Below are 22850 nucleotides of genomic sequence, written 5' to 3'. Positions count from 1 at the left end.
GCATGGTGGAAATGAATCTTAAGAAAATTAAAATAATTGATTATAATACTTAGAAGTCACAGTACCATGAAAAAAACTGTTATACCTGTTATTAAAAATTAGCAAATTTCATAGTTTTCTACCCGAACATGAATTTAAATGTAATAATATATTTTTAATTATTGTACAGTAACTGATTCCATCATGGAAATATTTAAAGTATTTTGTCCTTTACCAAACCACCTTGACCTTGTATTGTATCAACTCTTCCCCTTATTCTGTTTGATAAGATCCTCGCACAGGCCAGTGGCCCATGAGAACGGATAGAGTAAGGCTTAAAAGGGGATCGGCTTCTCCTTTTTTTGAGAAAAAAAAACATAACAGTTTATTATAGAATTTGCTTAACTGAAAATTTAATTAAATAAGTCAAAGTAGAAAGAGTTTAGTCAACTTTTCAGTTACTTCATAAAAGTAAAGCTACTCGTATGTTAAGTTTAATGAAGAATGAAGTGATATGAGGTATGGCTATGAATAATGTCTTCTCAGTAATCTTTGAAGTGCATATAAACCACCAAAACACTTGGGCAATAGACATATTGTGATACACAATCATTGCTGTACTCTTATTTTAATGAAATATACTCATGTGTATTGTTAGACATTATTTTCCAGCAAAACTAAACAATAGGTCTTAAACAAATGGAGGCTACAATATATTATATTGTATGATTACAAATATTGGAGGCACTCTAAGAATAAAATGTTTCACACTACATAGCTATTATTCATTTGTCTTTGGTGCATTCCTACTTATTCTGTTACAGCATCAGTCTCATTATTTTATACCTACAATATTATTGCTAATGTTAATGTTTGTTGTGGCTGATCTGTTTTTATATTTAGGGTAGTTATAGATATAAATAATTGTCCACAGGATCCTGAGAGTGCAGCAAGTGCCTGACCAATTCCACAGCCGCCACCAGGCCTATGAGAGACAGTACCTGTACCGGCTGGCAGTGCCACGTGCTGGCGCGTTATGGCGGCAGCGACCACTAGTACCGTCCCCTCTCACTGAGCACAATCGTTGCTGTTTCCTCCAGTTAGTATTCTGTTTTAGCTTTACAGAAATACCACAGTATATTGTTGAACAGTTTATTGTTTTCCTCTGAAACCATCAGAAGTTGTGACCACTAATTTGATATATTTTGATGAGGTACTGTATAAACATTAACAAGCTGTCTGAATGTTTATAATTGGCTGAGCGATAGTAAAGTCAATCACTTGAAAGGCTGGACAAATTTAATTTGTGTTTGTTACAATATCTTTCAAACGAACTGGTCCATAGGCTTGAAATTTTGCATGAAGCTTCATTGCAAAACAACACTGAGATTGATCTTTCTTATATTCATTGATAATTTTATTTGTTCTCAGGGATTCTACATTTGACTCGGAAGCGATAAAGGCAGCTTGTGGCATATTTGTTGGTGTGAAGGACTTTGGTGCACTCTGCTCAAAATCAAGAGAGAAATTAGGGAGAAACGTTACGACCGTGAGGGATATACGCAGCCTAGAGCTGTCCCCTTCCGCTCCATTCATCCCCAACCGTCAGCTTACTGAGGACTACACCTTCTGGCAATTCTCCTGCATTGGGAAATCATTTCTGTACCATCAGGTAACTTCGGACAGACGTTTTAGAAAGGCTAAGTGGTTAAATGGCAGAATCTTTTAAAATTGTAAAATGTTTGATAGTTAAATTTTGTTTTATCCCATTAGAGAATTCAATATTTTCATCACTTTAAAAAACAAGCTTAACACTTTGGGTGGTGGTGCTGAAATATGTGATCATCCATAGATTGTTGACCATTTAGTGTTTTTTTTTTTTTTTAAATCTTAACTCAGAAACTAGTTAAGGTAGAAAATCAATTATTAATAGATGAAATTCTGTTGGTTTCTGCTTTATTGTAAATAATAATTTTTTAATTATTATAAGTATATAAAACAATTTGATATCACTTTAAAAAAAGTCATCAACAAAGTTTTTCCTTACAACCAATTAGCAAACCAATTATTTTACAATATTTAAAAAAAGTGTAATGATGTATAAGTAGAATTTTCTGTAGATTTTTTGGTCAGTGCATGACAATGTAAGCATGAGCGACCAAAAAAATAAACGAGCAATATCATTAACTAGCTGTTGCTTTGTAAACAAGCTAAATTAATACAGCGCACCTGTTACGTAAAACTATGAAAAACACAATTATGAAGTATAATTAGTGATTATATGATACAGTAAAATTTAAAACTTTGATTTTGTAAGTTTTAAACCTTTTGTAAAATTTCGGAATCCGCACTCACAAGTTTTAAAAGATCATTTCTCTCAGAGATATGTTATATTAATAACAAATTATTAAATATTTTTAACATAATACGTGAGTTCAAACCTATTATTCTTATAATCTTTCGTCCATGTATTTCAAAATTTGTTTATGCTGATTGGGTATAAGTGGATATGAAAATAACAGATATTTAAAATATTACCCATTGTTAGAAAAAGAAAGACATGTATTTAACCATCAGAGTGGCGAGAACCAACACTCTCAGCCAAATATCAGCTTATTTTCAAATACATTATATTAAAACAATGTTAAACTGCTGAATATTGTATTATTACTCATACAATTAATCATATAAACCATAGTCTTAATTTTGTGCACAAATATGCAATATTTGATTGACATATAATATGCAACTTTTGCCATAGCGGTACGTGATCCAATATTACATCAGACACTATGGCAAAAGAGTTTGTATTTAGGAAGCCCTGTATCGTAACCATATGATCTCGGGTTAGTAAAGGGGGAAGTAAAGTTATATAAAGAGGATCAAGTTTGGCACACAGATGGCTCCTTGATCAAGGACAGATCTGACTATGGGGTGTGAAGTTCATCATCTAGAACAGCACTCATTGAGTCTGGGAGAGAGCATTTCAGGCGGAAACATACACTATTCAAGCTTGCGCTAATATAGGATTGATTAGGAATTATGTCGATCAACGGGTAGTGATATTACCTGATAGCCAGGCCACTCCTAAGGTCCTCAATTTGACAGAATTTACTTCAAAGGTAATACAAATAGAAGCTTTGTGACCGAAGTAGGCTAACAATTATGGCTCAAAGACGCCCTTTCTTAGACCTGAACTGGCTTTTAGTATAAGCAAGTCAACTGCTTATACTTCAGACCATTAGGAAATGGTTCCAAGATAATCACTGTCATCTGTGACAGAATTTCTCTGGGCAATCATTTGATAAGAAATTCATTAGAGGCACCAACATCCAATTCACTAACAGGTGATTTCCCTTATTACTGAACATGATCACTTCAGGAAACACTTGCACACTTTAGGACTCACTACTGAAGAACCAAGTTGTACACTTTGTAATCAGCCGAAAAAGACTCCTAAGGACATTATTTTGGATGGTGAGAAACGAGAGATAAGGAGATGAACACTATTTGGAACCTCACAGCCAGGTGATGAAATTAACATCAGAATTGAGCAGAAGCTCTTGGATCTCCATAAAGATACAAGGGTAGGCAGGCCCTACTAGTGGAACTTAGAGTGCACAGACATGTTAGGAATTAAGAATATTTTATAACCCCTTCTTTAACCTAATGTAATCCAAACCTTTTTCATAGTCTGTTTTCTAAAAGAACCTTGTCTAGGTAAAAACACAGGTAAATATTTTTTTTTTAATTGTCATAATCATTAATATTAAGTACCAAACTTAAATATATCTATTCATAAAAAAATTTGCTGTCTTCCAGTATGTATAAGGTAAAACACTTTTAAAGTTTTAAAAATGTGTTTTCATTTTGCAAAAGAAAAAAAACTGTTCACAACTAAACACTTTGTACCTGTGCCACCCTGAGTTAAATATTTGAAGAACATTTTCTGAGTAGAACTTAAGAACTAATCTTAATTAACTGACCTTGAGTTTTGTCCCTTTAGAACATTGTTAAACTTCAAACCATTGTCCTCCCTTATTTTTGGTTGCATAGTTTGGAAAACACCTCATTTTAACAGATGGCTTATACCCTTTAAAAACATTCAGAAATAGTCTGAAGTATTTAAACAATTTCCATTATTTTTAAGTCTTAGAGATTTTGTTGTTAAATAACGCAATAATTTAGGAAAACTGAAAGTCATTTTGATGCATATTAGTCATATCTTAATAGTGATATACCTCCACATAATTCTACAATAAAAATAAGGGAGTAAAATATATTTATGATTTAGCATTGTTCTTGTGTGGTAAAATTGAATTCTTGGCTCTCTCTTTAAGAAATGTAAGTATTTTAAGTTGTAAAAAGACCAACTTAAACCTTTTGCGCTCTACGGGCAAACTTAGTCCAACATTTATAAATGGCCATTCCACTCCTTAGGCGTACTAAATTATTCATACTTTCTCGGTCTCGTATTTCTCTTCCAGTTCATTCCTGACATTTCTACAGTTCATGAGCCCCACATTTAAGTTTCTTTTGAATTGTTTTTACTGTTTAACCCTTTGGCTGTTTCACAACGATATATCTTTGTTGGTAGTTTTTCTGAAAACTGTTTCAGAACGATATATTGTTGTTTCACAGTCAATTCGTTTTAATGTAATTTTTTTAAATAAACTAGCGTAACTATATATCAATCAGTAGAGAAATACATGCTATACAAGAAAATAAATGTTTATGCTCTTTTTACGTACATCCGCTGTAATGAATCCAAGACCATTGTCGCGATTTGAGTGGCCTTGGCGGGGGGTGGGCGGGCTTGCACTGGCAGTGCCAACACGAATCGCTCGCTTGGCGCCTTTTATTGTTTTCTCGGCTGCCTGTCTGTTCTTTTGAGGTTATTGTGCGCTGTTTACATTATCTCTGTGAAGTGTTATAATAATGAGTGGAAAACGATCAAAATCTCCCATTAGTGAGAACACTCAGATAAACATTGTTCAAACTGCTGGTTTGAATTTCCGAAGTGACAGTGACTCCGAATATTCTTCTAATGTAGATAGCAGTAATTCTGATCAACAATCTAGCAACGATTTCATAGATGACACGGACGAGGATCCTAGTTATGATCCTTATCAACCATCAACCTCAACAGGACTTCAACGAGGTAACATACAATTACCAATTAGCAGCCGTAACCAGCCTGATGTGTCATCATCTGACTCTGAGGTAGATGAAACTCCGCCTAGGCCTAGGCCAAATCTATCAGTTCCAAGGCGTCGTAGGCGTTGTACAGTTAGTTTGGAAAGAACTGGGGCTAGTCAAAATGTGAACTGGGGCCACAAAACGATACAACTGATAATCAAAATGTTCTACAAAATAATCCAGCTGACGATGATGATAGTAGTAGGGACGAAGTAAAGGAAGGCAATGATCCACCTTACAATCACCAATTTACATTTTCTGAAGTAAGTGGACCTAAACACTGCCCTCCACAAAACTCGAAACCTATAGAGTACATAAAACTGTTTTTTACAACTGCAATTTTAAATGTTTTTGTTACTGAGACAAACAGGTATGCTAGGATCTACATTGCTGACAATGAGCAGACCTTATCACCTTTCAGTCGAGTCAAAAAGTGGGTAGATGTTACCCTAGCTGAGATGAAAGCTTTTTTGGCAATCATAATAAACATGGGCATGATCAACAAGCCTAGTATTGCCAGCTATTGGGATACCCATTTCACACAAATCACTCCATTTTTTGGCAAAGTGATGACTTCAAATAGATTCATTTTGTTATTAAACTTTTTCCACATTGTAGATGTCACTAAACTAGTCCCTCGCGGAAATCCTGGGTATGACCCTTGTGGTAGGTTTCAACCTATAATCGACCATGCAAACCGGCTGTTCAAGCTTCATTACAAGCCAACTAAAGCCCTATCTGTAGATGAGTCTTTGGTGGGAACTAAAAAACAAATTGGACTTACTCAGTACCTGCCCAAAAAAAAAAAAAACACCACAAGTGGGGTATTAAATTGTGGGTCCTTTGCGATTCAATAACACGCTACTGTGTATCTTTTTACTGTTATAAAGGAGCTCAAGGATCAGAGGAAAATGAAAGAGTTGTTGAGACGGGTTTGGGAGGCACAGTTGTAATGACCTTGCTAAGAATGGCAAATTGTTTGGGAAAAGGGCACAATATGTTTCTTGACAACTTTTTTACTTCAATTGCACTTGCTAGAACTTTGTACAGTCACCAAACTTTTGTTAGTTACTGGAACTATTAGGAAAGACAGGAAAGGTATACCTAAACAGATATTGGGAAAGTATGCTGTTGGTCAAAAGACCTATGTAAGGAAAGGCCCAATGCTCATTATGGCGCATAGGGAAAAAAAGAGCAACTCCTCTCAATTTTTAATCCTATCAACTGACTGCCAGGCTGCTTCTGAGGCATACTCTATTAGAAGAACTGAGCTGAACAGTTCTGGGTATGACCCATGCTAAAAACCTAACAGTTTTATGTCAAGATTTAAAAAAATGGCAAACAGCCAAAGGGTTAACACATTATTTTTCTATTCAAAACATATGATAATTCACCCAGCATAGGTCACCTGTTGACATTGTTGTGTTAGTTCTGTTGTGTTTGTAAACAATTATAACATTGTGTTTTATATTTTATTTTGATTATCATATAAGATTATATTGTTTCATTTTTTGATGCATAGGATGAATTATGCAAACTAATATTTATTATAATTCTAGTAAATATTGTGCAAACTGAGCAATACTAAAAAAGTTAAAAACAACAAGGAAAAAAGTTGTGTAATATTTATAAAATATTCTATAGTATTTTTTGTTCTAAATTTTTTATATCAAAGAGCAGTACGTCTGTCTGTCTTCCGACTTTGTGATAGAAAGAGACATGAAATATATATATATAAAATAACCTGACATAACGAAAGAGTCAGACATATATATAATGGAACTTTATTTTGGGATCAAAAGGTAAAAGGGCAGTCTGCCCTCTGAGTGATTTACTCTTTGGTTCTGTCAGGTCAGTTTATTGGTTTATTGCCAATAGACCATTGCATTGGTTTATATAATTATGTCTTTGTCAGATTCAAAAAATGTTTTTCATGATGTAGCAATATTTAAATAAACAAATTTATTAATTACTTTTTATTTTTGAAACAAAGCATTATGCATTAAAATAATTTTTTTATAATTTTTTCACCACGTTATTCTGAATAGTCGGGTATATAATACCATCAGCTCACATATGAGGTCACTTGAAATATGTAATAAATATATATCTGGCAGTGAAAAAAGAAATGGAATTCAAACAACAATAAAGTGGCCTAGCTTTGAATTTTTTGAAATAGAACAAGATTTAACAACATAAAAATATTTATTGCTTGTGTTCTAAAACCGCATGAAGTGAGTGTGTTATCTTTTGATTTATGCAGGTGAGACGAATGGTGTCTGCGCTGGTTACATATGGCCAGGGAAGAGTTGATCTCGCTGATATCCAGCGGTTAATAGACAAACCTGTCCAGGACAGCTGGACTCCTGTTTACCAGACATTGGGAGCTTGCGGTCTATACCTGGTGGACGTGTTGTATCACGCAGAGGACTTGTCGTACAACGAGGAGCTCACCGCTGAGCAGCGCAAGGTCCAAGCCCTAGAAGAGGAGGCAGCACAAATAATGAAGCAACTTACCGAGTTTGATGGTACCGTCATGGACAAGATCAACCTAAAAACAAGGCTAATAAAGATTAAGAATTCGCTTGCACGGTTTTCGTGTTGAATTCCTGAAGTTATAAAAAATAATAGTGTATTTAAGTGGTCAAACATTAAGATGAGTTTTCTCGAAGCGCTTCAGAAAAAGAAGAGTGATCTCAAGCAGACTGATACGCTCGTGAAAACTTCAGCCGGTGACGTGTTTTTGGAGAGTCACAATGCAGCCGGGAGTATAACTTTGCATAAAATTGATTCCGATGTGGGATACATTGTGGATTTGAAACCGGATTTGCAAGTGGCTGGGGTTGTCCCAGGGTTGTTTATGGGTTCGCAGGATGTCACTCAGGACTCGGATCTTCTACAAGAACACGGTATTACTCATATTCTCAGTGTCGGAGTTGAGGTTCACAAGTTTCCGAGTGTCAAGTATACGATATTAAAAGCACTGGATCTACCAGAGTTTGATATGAGACCAGTTTTCGAAACGGCAATAAAATTAATTGCTGATGAAATTGAATCCGGGGGTAGAATTTTAGTTCATTGTAATGCTGGTGTTTCGAGATCAGCTTCAATCGTGATCGCTTTTTTGATGAAACGTGAGAAACTGTGTTACAAAGATGCATATTTCGCTTTGAAAAACGTGAGGCCTTGCATTAAACCGAATGAGGGTTTTGTCAAGCAGCTGAAATGTCTTGAACAAGAACTCTTTTTAAATAAAATTGATTGATGCAGAACAAAATATTTTTATTCATCCTTTATTGTTGTAGTTGATAATAATTAATCTCTTTTAAAAATAGTAGCAATTGTTTAAAACTTAAATATTCAAGTCATGTGAATGTTGTAAAAGGTGAGTAATATATACAAAGAAATACACACAAAAATGAATTAAAGTCTTCCTTGAGTCATACTTGTCCCTGCTACATGCATTTATAATACTTGTGATAAAATCTAAACAAGACAGACATTAGTGTATGAATCATATTAATCATTTCATAACCATTTCTTGTGATTGAGATGTGTCAAGAGTTTACACAAACATTGTAAAGTGAGTAATTTAGAATCTTACAATTTGATCCCTCATTAACTCTGACGTTAATGACTAAACAATTAATTAGTGATTCACTTGTGATTTTCATTCTTCATACCTAGTTAGGTATTCACACTGTGTATTGGCAGTGGTTTCCAAATCAACAGTTGGTGCTGTCCACCTGATTAAATATTAGTAAAATACACTTGTGCCGTGCTCAGTCCCGAAAGAGACATGTATAAGTACGTTTTACTTTTGTTTCTTGTTGCGTTCCTCCTAAAACCAGCTGCTCTTGAAGACTCCAGTTCATCTTCAAGTTCAAGCAGTGAGGAAGACAGTGAAGAGAATCATGGAATATCGGGAAAAGTACATTTTAAAAATTGTGCAAACCAAAAATGCAGTAAGTATTACAGTATTTGCGATCCTGTTATTTGTAATTGTATTTGTGGAAAGAATGAGCAAATAGTTTATTCACCAGATAAGAAACATCAAACTTGCTGTCAACCGATGGTAACGCCATAAATCAATCAGTAAATAATAGGTACGCTTAAAAAATAGATAAGAATAGCCCAATACAAATGTTTGACTATTCAAAAAATGTGGGTGGTAAATAAAGTTGCCATTTCACAACTTAATTTTTAGCTAATGTTTAAAATCTTAAAAATAACAATTTATATAGCAACAAAAAATGTTGAAACAACAATTGAGCTGAAATGCACAGCAATATTTTTATTGCTTGTATGTTCACGTGATCGTTAACCTTGCATTACAACTATTAAAAGCTAATATCTGCATTATTTATTGATCAATCTTTATGCTCTAAGTGTTGAAATCTATATAATTAGGTGTAGCAACTTTTTTATTCTGTAAACATTTTTATAATTTTATTACAGTGCTAAATACTTAACCATCTGTCATCTTGAAACAATAAGATATTATATAATATTAAAATAAAAATTGTAATAAAAATATATATGAAATATTAATTTTTCTCATGATTTGAGACTATAAGAAAAATAATTGTACCAAATTTCAGTTTTATATCTTTAGTGGTTTTTGAAATGAAAAATAAAAACCAAACTAAGAGACAGCCAGTAAACAAAAAGAGATTGCATCTAGCTTTTAGCTCCTCATGTTCCATGGAACAACATCATAAAGTTTATATAGAGTTTTGTTACACCCTGTATGTTAAACAATATGATTTCACACTTCAAATTACGTGTCATAACAAAAGAAAGTGATATATTACTGTTTTATTACAACTTCAACATCCGCACCAAACAATAAATAACCCGAACTGACTGAGTCAGTTACAGCTGTGCCATAATGACTGGTAACCAATAAAAATTATAAAGGTAATTAAAAAACATTACAGATCATAGGCTTTCATTTTGTGTAATTAACATGACTAAAAAAAAGTGTTATAACATATGTGAAAATGAAATAAGATTCATCGGTTTTCTGAATACTGAAACTTTTGTTTGTTTGTAGTTATCCAAATAAACATATAATTTCAAAAATTTGTTACATTAAAACTATAACCCCTACATAAATATACTCAAGAATCAAGAATAATTTATTTTCCTAAAATGTAGGTATAAACAATACATAGCTTACAATAATTCCATTTTATACCAAAAATTTACCCACACAAAGGGAAAACAATAGGGCCTCAAAGGCAAGCCTGTTATGAGGTTCCTTCATATTTAATAGCATAACCTGCTGTCATCAGAATTAAATAATGGTATTATACTCTTTAATTATGGCTTCCTCCCAGTCCATAATTAAAGAGTATAATACCATTATACCATAATACCGCACTGGCATCTGCGGATGACGTGGTGTTAGTTTCCAATGACAGAGATGAACTAATGGAGATGACAGGAATATTAATATTCAAAACCCGGTCAATAGGACTAGAAATTAACGACGCTAAGGCAAAGTTGATTTATTTTAGGCGAGGAAATAATGGTAGAGAAGATTTGGAAATACTGAACCATAAATTCGAACAGGTTGAAAGATTCAAATACCTCGGAGCAATAGTTAATTCAAAGAGTAATGAACTAATAGAAATCCAAAATAGAATAAATTTGGCAAATAGAAGCATGTACGCATTAAATAATATTTTAAAATCAAAATTACTGTCTTACAAAACAAAATTAAGAATATATAAGACTGTTATAAGACCAGTTCTTCTCTATGGAGCAGAGACATGGATTATAGATAAACAGGCAGAAAAGAGATTGGTTACATTCGAGAATAAAATTTTGAGTAAAATTTTCGGACCTATTAGAGATGGAGATGGATGGAGAATCAGGCACAACCAAGAAATCAGAGAGATGTTTCAATCTTCAGACGTTGTAGGAGAAGCAAAGAGCAAGAGACTTCGGTGGGCAGGCCATGTGATGAGGAGGGAGGATGATAAATTGATTAAAGAGGTTTGGAAACACAATCCAGTTGGAAGAAGACCTCGAGGTAGACCCAAAAATCGCTGGAAGGACCAGGTGGAGAAGGACTTGCGGAAATTGAGAGCGGGTCAGTGGGATTGTGAAGACAGGGAGAGATGGAAGCAGCTGGTTGGCGAGGCCAAATACCACCTAGGGTATCCATGGCCATGGGAGTAAGAGTAAGTATTATACTCTTTAGATATAATCAGTGCAGTCTTAAATAACAATTTGTCTTTGTAAAACTCAAACTAGACACAAATAGATAAATACAATTTACATAACAATACAATACAAACAATTTATATAACAGATACAATGACCAAAAAACAATAAATAATAATTTTATCACCTAAGAAGTTATATTTAATTCAGCAGATCTTCTATATTGCTTATGGTAAACAGCAGCCATTTTAAAATGCCCTTCTTAAATTTGTTGAAACTTCTTGCACTTTTTAAATCATATGGTAGCAAATTGTACATTTTTGGTGCAATAAACATATAATTCTTTTTGTAAAAGGTTATGAATGGTCTAGGGACATAAATATTTTTCCTACTTCTTAATTTATTTCTTAACATATTCAAATTTTTTGGGGAATTACCACTGTGCTTGTAAAATGCTGCCATAACTTTAAAAACAAAAAGATGTCTTAATGGTAGAATTCTCAAGCTAAGGTACAATGGCCATGAATGGTCAGAAACTTTTTTTCTTGTCATAACTCTATTAGATATGTTTGCTGGATTATCAGTGGCATAAGGTTGCTGATGTAAGTTCCACCCCAGCATACCAATGCATACTCTAACCTACTTTGTGCTAACGAGAAGTAAACAGATCTTAAAATATCTGGAGGACAGATCTCTCAAAATATACATAGTTCTTATAACATTATTTAGTTTATTTTTAATTTGTATACTCCAATTTAATCTTCTGTCTACATATAGCCCCAAATATTTAATATACTCACAATCAACAATGTTTACACAGTTTTTGTTACATTTACTTGACCTACCCAAACAATCAATGCAAGGGTAAGTTATACTAAAACAATCTGACTTTGCTCCTGCAAGAGAGAAATTTATATACACAGTTTTCTCAGGGCTTAGCAGTACAGTGGAGTCCCGCTAATCCGAACACGTGTAATCCGAACATCGGTTAATCCGAACAGGTCCAGGAGGAATTATTTATAACGATAATGAACAGTTATAGGAACTAATTACATAAAAAATTAAAATGGGTGCATCATTTCGTACATAAACAAAGAAAACTTTAATTAAATAGACATACTGTACAGTATTTTATTAAGACAAATTGTGTACGGTACAGTACATAAATAATGAAGTTAAATACAGTATCAAATTGAAACTTATAGGTTAAGTATGAGTTAAATTACTGTATTAAGAAGTGAAATCAAACGAAAATTGGACGTACAGTACTGATATTATTATTGAGTACAATATTAATTGTTAAAAGACATAAATTCTGTTACTGTCTTCTGTCGCATTGAAGAGAGTCTATTGGATGACGCGTAGTTACGTACAACTATTGAACGCGTGGACCCGTACAATATCCAGTACGCTCACATTGCTTAACAATAGAACTCTCACACTAAATACGGTAAATGTGCTTAGTATTCGCAAACACTTTTATTTGTCAAGAAATACAATGCAACAGTCAGAAAACATGTTTTAATAAACAATATTGATAATTCTATAACAAAATAGACCCATTCTCAAGTTTAAGACCGTATTTTCTGTAATTCTGGCTAATCCGAACAATCACATAATCCGAATAGGGCTCGGTCCCAATTAGGTCGGATTAACGGGACTCTACTGTAATTTGTTTTCAGTAAACTACCATTTTAGAGACGCTAAATCATAATTCATATCCAACTCAATTTGATTCAAATTCCTAGCAACATACGTAAGAGCTGTATCATCAGCAAATGAAGTAACATGCCCTCTAAACTTCCCATCACACAAATCGTTAATAAATATTAAAAACAAAATTGGACCCAAAACAGAACCCTGTGGCATCCCATTTTTAGCACACTAATATTACTAGTAAAATTTTGAATTTTTACACATTGCATTCTGTTTTGGAGATAACTTTTAAACCAATCATGTATTTTACCCCGAAAACCATACTTATATAATTTATCTAACAGTACATCATGATTCACACAATCAAACGCTTTCTTTATGTCCAAAAATAAACAACTAACCTTTTGACCCAAATTGATGTTATTTGTAACATTATTCATAAAATGCAATAATGCAGTCTCTGTGCTTATACCCGCTTGGAAACCAAATTGATTTTTGCTAAAGAAACTTGTTTTTTTCCAGAAACCTTAACACTCTTTTTTTAAGAGCTTTCTCAAAAATTTTTGAAAAGGTGCTTAACAACGAAATTGGACGATAATTACTGCAGTCTTGCTTTCCCCCTTTTTTAAAGATAGGAATCACTATGGCTGTTTTTAATGCATCAGGGAAAACTCCTGTAGACAGACAAATTTATAATAAATGCAAGAATTTTTTTTATGTTTGAGCAAATGTTTTTAACAAGCACAGAACTTATTCCATCAACCCCTGTAGTATTACTTTTTTTTAGATTGTGAATTAGACTAACCACTTCCTTTTCAGACACATAATCAACAAACATAGACTGCCCCTGTAGATTACTATTAAACACTTTTCCTGCTTCCAGGTTATAAAAGCTGTCATGTTTTTTTTTTTTCGTGCTGATTTAACATATCAACAACAGAAATGAAAAAGTTATTAAAGGCATTTGCAGTCTGTAGTTTATCTTTAATTAGAACATTATTCACATTCAAATACAAATTTGTATTACTATTTATACCTGTAACATTGTTTATTACTGACCAAGTTTTCTTAGCATCTCCTGCACAGTCCTTAAACAACTTTCTATAATAATCATGTTTAAGTTCTCTTATCTCTGAATTTAACTTGTTCCTATATTTTACATAGTAGTTATAAAGCTTAACATTATGAGGGTGAAGTTCATGTAAAATCTGCACGTGCAATCCTAGTTGGTTCATTTATAAAGGAGCTGAAACCATTACTTGCTAGGTGCAACTTATACTTATCACTTATAATATCATTAGCCAAAAGATTAATATTCATGTCACCAGCAATTATACAATTTCTTGCACTTTTAAAAGTTTGGTTATTTTCTAAGTATGATTGAAATTCATCTATAAAATTCAATTTTTTAAACTGGTTATATCTGTACAGTACAAGAATATTAAATTTATAATTTATTGCTTCAAAATCAATTCCAATAACATCAGCAGTATTAAATTTTTCAATAAAAACATCCATTATTGTTATCATTTTTAAATGACAATAAACAGCTACTCCTTTCCCCTTACTATCATCATTACAATTTGTTACTAATTTATAATTATTTATCTGATAAAAACTTGTTTCACTGCTAGTTATCCATATTTCAGTCAGAACAATCAAGTCAGGAATTCTTTCACATACAGACAGCTCACTAACAAATTTATTAAAATTACATCTTAGACTTCTGATATTTTGATTCACAATAATTAAACATTTTTTTTACTGCTATTAAATACATCTTTCAGATTTGACACGTTCATAAATTTTTATCTACATACATAAAAGCTAAAACATGATACAATATTACAGTAGGCCTACTATAGAGAATAAAAAATACACCTGACACTAACAGCATTGTACTTTGAACCAATTTAAGCTCCTCATCCATATATACATAACAAAAATTTACAACATAAATACCACAACCTAAAAAAAAATTGATTTAATATAAAGGAAAGCATATAAAGACTAGGCCTACCTTTTTAAATTTTTTACTTTTCAAGGTCAGCCTGACAACCAATCACTATCACTGGAGCGTTTTCCTCCTTTCTAACAAAAATCTTTCCACCTCGCACCCAGACATACTTCAAGCCTCTTTCACGCTTTAACTCTCGAACCCGGGCATGTAGGATCCTCATTGTTGGACATAGTGATTCATTAATGTGGACTGTGGTATCCGATGGCATGTTCATGTGGTGTGTCGACAAATCTCTCTTTACACGCCGTTTTCTTAGCACTTCCTCTGCATCCAGTCTCCTTACGAATTTTACGATAATGCCAGGCGGTCCATTATTGTGCTGTTTCTTTCCAAGTCTGTGACAGGCATCAATCATAGAGTTTTCAATTTTAATATTTAGTGCATCACCAACCTTTTTCACTACACTAAGCACATCTTCGTTTGGTTCAACCGGGATTCCTTGAATTTCAATACAATTTTGTCTTGAGTATTGCTCACAGTCAATTAGACGTCGCTCCAGATCTTCACACTTAGTTTTTAATAATAAATTCTCAGCCTGTAGTCGTTCAAAATCTTCTCTGAAGGACTTAGGTTCATCAGCCTGACTTCAAAGCAAGTTTGTATTCTCAGTAAACTTCTCATTTGCTTCTTCAGTAAGCTACTCAATTGACCATAGTTGCTCCAGAAATGGAACTTTTCAGTGATGCTACTCTGAAGTTTCTACATAAAATATTAACTCCTATGGAATTTTTAAAAGTTATAGAATTTTGTGGATGCAACAGGGTAACTGCCGTAAATCATGACTGCAACAAATTATTATAGGTTTTCTTTTAATATTTGTAGCCAATTAAACAACAGACAGTTATGTTTTATATACATCAAATAATGATGAAAATCTTGTTTTTATATGTTAGGGTGTAATTCTGTATTCTTAAAAATTAAATCATGAATTAAAGTGAAATAGTACAGGATCATTGGAAATCCAATAGTTCCGCTTCTAGAAGTATGATTCTCATTATTTATGATTGTCTAACAAGATTTGACATGTGATTTAATACCAAAACTTGTGCTGGAAATAAAAAAAATTTTAAAGGGTTCTAGTTGACTATTCATTATTCTAATATGTATATATAGTTATTATTATCTCTATTATTATTGTTGTAGAATTAAAATGTAATCAGTAGTTTATAAAATAGTGTTTATCCCTTTGGCGGCAAACCTCTGATACATCAGAGTCAAATTTTTATATATAATTTATATAAAATTTTTATATAAATATGAAATTTTTGGATTAAGAGTTCTAACAAAAACCATAAATGGATAGCCAAAGTAAGTAACAAAACAACGTGGTTTTGTAAATATTTGACTTTAAGTTTGTATATCTATGTTCATGCATGTACATGTCCTATGCAAATGTATCAACCAAAGCTGCTCAATTATAAACAAACAATAATGCTTAAGCATGTTTTTGTCATTCTTTGTCCATTCAAAACTGTAGATGTATAAACGCAATAAAAAATATCATTAGTATGTAAAAACTATGGAAGTTTGTTAGTTTTTCATTTTTTTGTCTATGTTGAGGCATTTCATGCCTTTTGTTGCATCTCTGTACAAACATTAGCTGCTAACTTTATAAGTTATACTTGTTCGTACTTACATAGGGAACAATAATAAAGTTGCATAGAAAATGTATTAGTATATTTTGTCACTTTTTTATTTAAAAATTTTATCATTAAAATAAATATTATAAGTCACATTGTACTTCCCCCCCTACACACAGTAAAACAAAAATTATCCCATTATGTTTGTTTTTGGACAACTTGTGAATTGTTTTGTGAAACACTATGCAAATACCAAATGTACAAAAATCAAAACTCAGTTATAAAAAAAATTAAAACCAGTTATACAGATGCTTACTTTTTTAAATTTGGTATGTTTGTTCCAATTTACATAAGGAACAATAAAAAATTCATACAAATAAATTAAGATCATAAAATTACAATTTGTGTATTCCAAAGTTTTTGAAAATTGAATTTTTTTTTGTTCTTTTTATAAAAAAGTTAACATGTTTCATCATTTAAATAAATATTATGTTATAGCCTTCTTTCTCCTCTACATAATAAAAAATACCAAAATAGTGCGTAGCACTGAGAGAAGTGACCTGTCATAAATGGTTGGCTCTGACAGCAAAAGTGCTTGGCATTCAAAGGTTGAAAGAGAAGGGTTTTGACTTAAGGCTTTGAGACTTATAATCCCTCTAAGTAATTCCTTCCTGATGTCATATACATAACTCACTGCCTTTTCCATTGCTCAAAGCAGGATTTGTATATTATCTATGTTCATACATGTACATGTCCTGTGCATGCACTTTTTGAAATCTTGAGAATTTGCCGTCTGTAACGCATTGTGTTGTATCTCTGCTACATCCTGAAATCAGTGTCCTTTCAGCGGACGTTTTATTTTTGGGAAAAAAAGTTACAAGGAGGAATATCAGATGTGTGAGAGCCTGGTTAACCTCTGTAAAAGTTGAAGCTTAGCCAACAACTTCTGGACACGCTGTGATGTTTGAGCTGCAGCATTATCATGATGGAGTTGTCAACTCCTTCTTTGATGCCTATCAACAAATGGTATTCCGTGACCAATGTAACATTTCACGATAGTATTATTTAGTAACTGAACCTACAGTAATGAACAATATAACAGAATGTGATACCAATCCAAAAAAATGTTAAGGTGAAGGTTAATGTTAAGGTTAAAAAGATGTTTTGCATAATTTAGTTATATGATTTAATCCTATGAACATAGAAGTTTACAAAGAAAATAAATGAGTATTTGTAAAAATCAACAAAACCTTTTTACCACACTAACATAAATAAAAATATCATAACCTTTTTTGTATACAACACAATCAAATGCTCTAGTAAAATCACAACAAGTGACCCGAGTAAAGGTTTCGTCTTCAAATGCATTGTGAATGTATCAAAACATTTAAACAAAAATATTTTTTACAGAAATGAAGAGTTTTCATTGTGTTTCATAATGTTTTTTCTAATAATTGTGTGCAGATAATTTAGATAAAACTAGAAAACAATTTTACAGATAAAACGTATTACTCGTAAATGTCAATTTTCAATATTGAACTAGTCTAAGTGTATAACTATTTAATTTTTAATTTAGAATCTTTGTATAGTTTTAAAACTATTAAATAGCTGTAATTATTTTGTTTGTTATAGCAATTTACCTGTTATTCATTTTTAATGTTATAGATGTTGATGTTAAAATTTGTTATTACTCATATATAAATACTGTAATAATTAATATGTGTAATTTGTCACACAAGATTCTTGATGAAGAAATAATTATTTATTTGACTGCATTATAGCACACTGAGTTCTCTGAATCAATTAATCAAACTACTCTATATACAAATTAACTTTTTAAACATTTTACTATAGTATGACATACTATATGTAGTGCATGAATACAAACTAAATACACAGTTTTTATTAAACATACAAAAACATCAGTTAAAGTGTTACACATTTAGGCGTAGAAGTGAATATAAAATTTATGATGACAGTTTCCACTTTTAAACACTTTTCATCATGGCTGTCAGGGGGTGACCAATTGGTAACATATTCACATTATATGATTAATTGGCTCCTCGTACTTCATATTAGTCACATTAGTATTCATCCTGTATCTTAAGTGGTCTCGGAACTGACAGTATTATTCCCCTTTTGAAATATTTCTTAAGTAACTTACATTCAGTCCCGAAAAAGACATGTTGAAATCCGTTTTGCTTTTGTTACTTGTTGCTTACCTTGTAAAGCCAGCAGATCTTGGTGATTCTGACTGGTCTTCACATTCAAATAGTAAAGAAGATTACAATTCAGATGAAGATTTAAACAGTGAAGAAGACTCCAGTTCAGATGAAGATGATGATGATTCAAGCTCAAACAGTGAAGAAGACTGCAGTTCAGATGAAGATGGAGATGAAGATTCAAGCTCAAATAGTGAAGAAGACTCCGATTCATCTTCTACTTCAAGCAGTAAAGAAAACCATGGTATATATAAGAAAATTAATTTTAGTAAATCGAGCAGGTCTGCTAAATTCTTGTCTGAGTGGAGGATGTCCATGTACATTTGTTTGCACATTATCTTGAAATAGTTTGAAATACAGGGGAAAGACTTAGCACAAAAGTTTATCTTTTGAATACTAGACACAGTTGGAAGTATTTTTCACCCCCCCACTTCAGATTAGAAGTTTTTTGACCAAAGTAAGCCACTCAGACTTATTTGGGAATTAGTTCCAAGATAAGCACTGTCATCTGTGGCAGAGTTACTGTGAGCAATCATTTGGTAAGAAGCTCATTAAATGCACTAACATCCAATTCATTAACTCGCTGATGGAGCTGAACAAATACCTTTGGGAACAGAACTGCTTATTTCTGAGTGCAGTAAATTCAGGAAATAATTGTACACCTTAGGACTCACTACTGAAGATCCTAGGTATAGAGTATGTAATCAGTCGGAGGAGATTGTTAAACTCATTATTTTGGATTATGAGACGCTTGAGGTTATGAAAATAATTCTATTTTGAACCTTACAGCCAGGTGATAAGTTCGATTTCAGCATTGGGAAGAAACTGTTAAATCTCATAGAAGCACGGGTAGGCAGGCCCTACTAGCAGAACTTTGGTGAGCAATAAACTTTGTTGACACATTGGGAACTATAGTAGATTAGTAGACAGCTGGAAGTTGGCATTTTTCACTCCACCTCTTGGATGTTTTTGTTTTACCAAAGTAGGCTTCTGAGACACGTGTATTCTAGATTGGGTTAACAAGGCAAACTCATCTATGGCACCAGTAATATAATTCATTCAAACCAGAAATGCTTCTACATTGCAAAGTATGTTAAGGCAAGACTAAGCCTAGTTTTATATTCAACATATATAAAATGATCAAATATTAGTTATAGTAAGTTTAAACATCTAATCAGAATTTTCATCTCATTGTCATACATTTCGGTGTGTTGGTTTACTCAATTTTCAAGGTTTATTTATTTATTTCATTATTTGATCTCTCTTTTCTCCATAATCTAGTCAGTTGTAGTTGTGTATACACATATATAGATATATGTGTGTTTGTGTGTGTAATTCTTTTTGCGAATGGATGATTTGAAACTACTTCAGAACCGTGTAGAATATACTTCAAGCTGAGCTCAGATAGTTATTTTCTAACATGCAAAATACTGTGCTCAAACCAGGATTCGAACCCGGGTCCCTGAGGTAATAAGTTGAGACGCTAATTGCTCAGCTACCGAGGATTCTGACCAGGCCGTAATAAGAACAGATCTGATGTTTATCCAATTAGTATAAAAATGTATGTTTTCTTTTGTTTGTTTGATATTAAATCAAGGTAGGAGTTGAAAACAATAATCCAATTTAAGGAGTCTCTTCAAGCCTTGTTATATATAACTTGTATACATAGTTGACATGTAAATTCAGCAAAAAGATGTCAACATAAACGGTGATTTGGAATCATTCTGGAAAGTCAGAATGAAAGTACATGATGACATCAAAAAAGGAACAGTGACGTACGTCAGTTCAGTAATGATTGAAATGTGTGCCGTCTTCCATATTTGAGCAAACAGTACCCAAATTATAGCCTATTAATCAACTAATCAAATAACATCTGTACTACTTGTTCACTGAAAGCTACTATTTTTCACTGTCACTACAACTGACGTGGTTATCCCAATTGGGAGCCTTTCGCATCCTAGTTGGGTATCCGATGTAATCAATGTTCAATAAGGATGGGTTTGGAAATTTTACTGGCATCAGTGATTGTAACCATTGCTGTCACCCTCCCTGCCATGCTTGTCAGAACTGTCGCACAGATCTCTGCACATATTGTCTACGAGCATGTGAGTATCACTAAGGAAATGTTGGTAAAACTGACAAAAAGCTGTGATGCTTGTATTGTTACGTGTAAGTTACCATTCAAATTGATCGCAGATTTTGCTCAAATGATTGTTCCGTGTACTTGGCCTATTGAGAGGATGATATATTGATAAATGTAGTTGTCACATAAGTAGTTTTTTTTTTTTTTTTTTTTTTTTTGTTCTCTTAGGACAAGAAGCTTAAAAATTGCACTTAGTCCTGTAAGAACCTTTGCGCTGCTTCCGGAGTGATAGGATATTCAGGATGGGTAAGGTTATGGAGTAGGGGTCGCCTACTATCGAGATCCATGAGGAAGAATTAGGGCACTACATCTCAAAGTCATCCTGGAAGAAGAAGGGGAGGCCAGCTCTGAATGAGCCTCTACAGTCAAAGTAGGCAGGGGGTGGCACACCCTTGTTGAGGTTAACAAGAACCTCTGAGGTAAGGGAACAAACCCCACCAACTCCAACAGTCATCTTCCACAGTAGATTAGACCTATCGAATTGCCCATGAACCCCAGAATCTCAACATTTGCAGTTAGTGATGTGCCGCTACTAGACATCCATAAGGTGGCCCAGATTGAAGTGGCACATCGGTTTTTGCTGTGCCCAGTGGTGGGTTCAACTGGTAGGTATAAACCAGCCAGAAGTGATCCCTACTGGGTACACATAAGTAGTTAACAAACGCCTTCACTGTGGCTCTCTACTGAATGACCTTGAGTACTCCTACTGCCAGTAGGTACGCCCTAAGGCATCTGCCTTATACAATGTGATACTTTTGAGACAATACTAACTAACACTTCAAGATCTTATGACTTGACACTACACACAAACCTATTACCAGTAGAATCAGATTGTAGAATAACAGGTTTCAGTCCCACACCTTACGTTAGGGATATTTGCGGTCTAGTGTACAAGGGTCACTGGTCTGTGGCAAGCTGGTGGTAAGGCCCACCATAAATTAATGGTGGTTGGCTTGTGTGGAAGTTCACGGAGAAATCTCTCTCAAGTTTGTATAAAAAACTCTTTTATTTCTAACTCAAATACAAAATCTATTCTGCATTGAAGTAAACTTGAAAAAGAAATTAAGTTCAAGAATAATAGCCTTCTTTCTTCTTTTAGACACTTTTCTGAGCAAGAAAGAGTTTTTCTTTGTCAAAGGTTTTTGAATAATGGAACATCTTTCTTTCTTCTAAACACAATGTTTGATACATGTAGTAGTATTTATACCATACAGTAGGTGTTACTTGTTTTAAGATCTAAAACCAGTTTTTATGATAAAGACTTTTTTGGGTCAGTTTTACAGTAGTTACTTATAAATAATAAATCTATTACATTTGAGTATAAATTGTGTTTGTGTGTGTAGCAGTTGATGCTAACTTCTATCCTAAACAAATTTACCTTTGATGCCAGTATATCATAATTCAAAACTTATCTAAAGTACTCCCGCAAAATTTACAATACAATTATACACATAGAATAAATAGAAATAGAAAAAAAATAGAATAAACAAGTAACTATGAATAGAATGGGTTAAAAATTGATTTAAAACCGTATAAAATCTAGGGTGAAAATTTCATCAACCGTATACAAGGGGTTTGCTTGTAGTAAACCCTTCAATTCATATTTGAAAGATTTTAGTAGTGTGCTTCTTAAATAGTTTGGGAGGAAGTTATAATATTTAAAATCAACAACGTGAATATTTTTGGAATGTGAATGAATATAATAGTTTATGTAAAAATGTTTACATTCCTTGTAAATATATTGTGAATACCATTGTATGAAACAAATATGTTAATTTTTTATTTGTTAATATAAGGTAATCCAAAACAAACATACCATATACAGTTAAAATTCAAACAAACAAAGTTATCACAGTGGTCCCTTTATAGAGCTCTCC

At 33.0% G+C, this 22850-nt stretch overlaps 3 protein-coding genes across 3 annotated transcripts in view; all 3 read left to right on the top strand.

Moving 5' to 3' along the window:
- The window catches only part of LOC124366703 (tRNA pseudouridine synthase-like 1), a 38789-nt gene extending 30861 nt beyond the window's left edge, over positions 1-7928 (top strand). The window contains exons 4-6 of the mRNA XM_046823301.1: positions 914-1078; positions 1411-1651; positions 7442-7928. Of these exons, the coding sequence (XP_046679257.1) occupies positions 914-1078; positions 1411-1651; positions 7442-7783 (748 nt within the window). The 3' untranslated portion in view covers positions 7784-7928. The remainder of the gene's footprint in view (positions 1-913; positions 1079-1410; positions 1652-7441) is intronic.
- Positions 7835-8450, top strand: LOC124365818 (dual specificity protein phosphatase 19-like). The gene has a single exon (XM_046821856.1). It carries the CDS (start codon positions 7835-7837, stop codon positions 8441-8443), a length of 609 nt encoding a protein of 202 aa, XP_046677812.1. The 3' UTR covers positions 8444-8450.
- Positions 8451-18692: 10242 nt separating this feature from the next.
- LOC124366701 (probable chitinase 10) overlaps positions 18693-22850 on the top strand; it is a 32930-nt gene continuing 28772 nt past the window's right edge. The window contains exon 1 of the mRNA XM_046823300.1: positions 18693-19074. Within this exon, the coding sequence (XP_046679256.1) occupies positions 18792-19074 (283 nt within the window). The 5' untranslated portion in view covers positions 18693-18791. The remainder of the gene's footprint in view (positions 19075-22850) is intronic.

The sequence above is a fragment of the Homalodisca vitripennis genome, chromosome 7 (genome assembly GCF_021130785.1).
Source record: "Homalodisca vitripennis isolate AUS2020 chromosome 7, UT_GWSS_2.1, whole genome shotgun sequence".
Taxonomy (NCBI): domain Eukaryota; kingdom Metazoa; phylum Arthropoda; class Insecta; order Hemiptera; family Cicadellidae; genus Homalodisca; species Homalodisca vitripennis.
The sequence above is the reverse complement of the archived record's forward strand: the minus strand, read 5'-3'. Positions and strand labels throughout refer to the sequence as shown.

What these genes read in the sequence shown, in the direction of transcription:
- LOC124365818 (XM_046821856.1), top strand. Translation starts at nt 7,835, where the DNA reads ATGAGTTTTCTCGAAGCGCTTCAGAAAAAGAAGAGTGATCTCAAGCAG.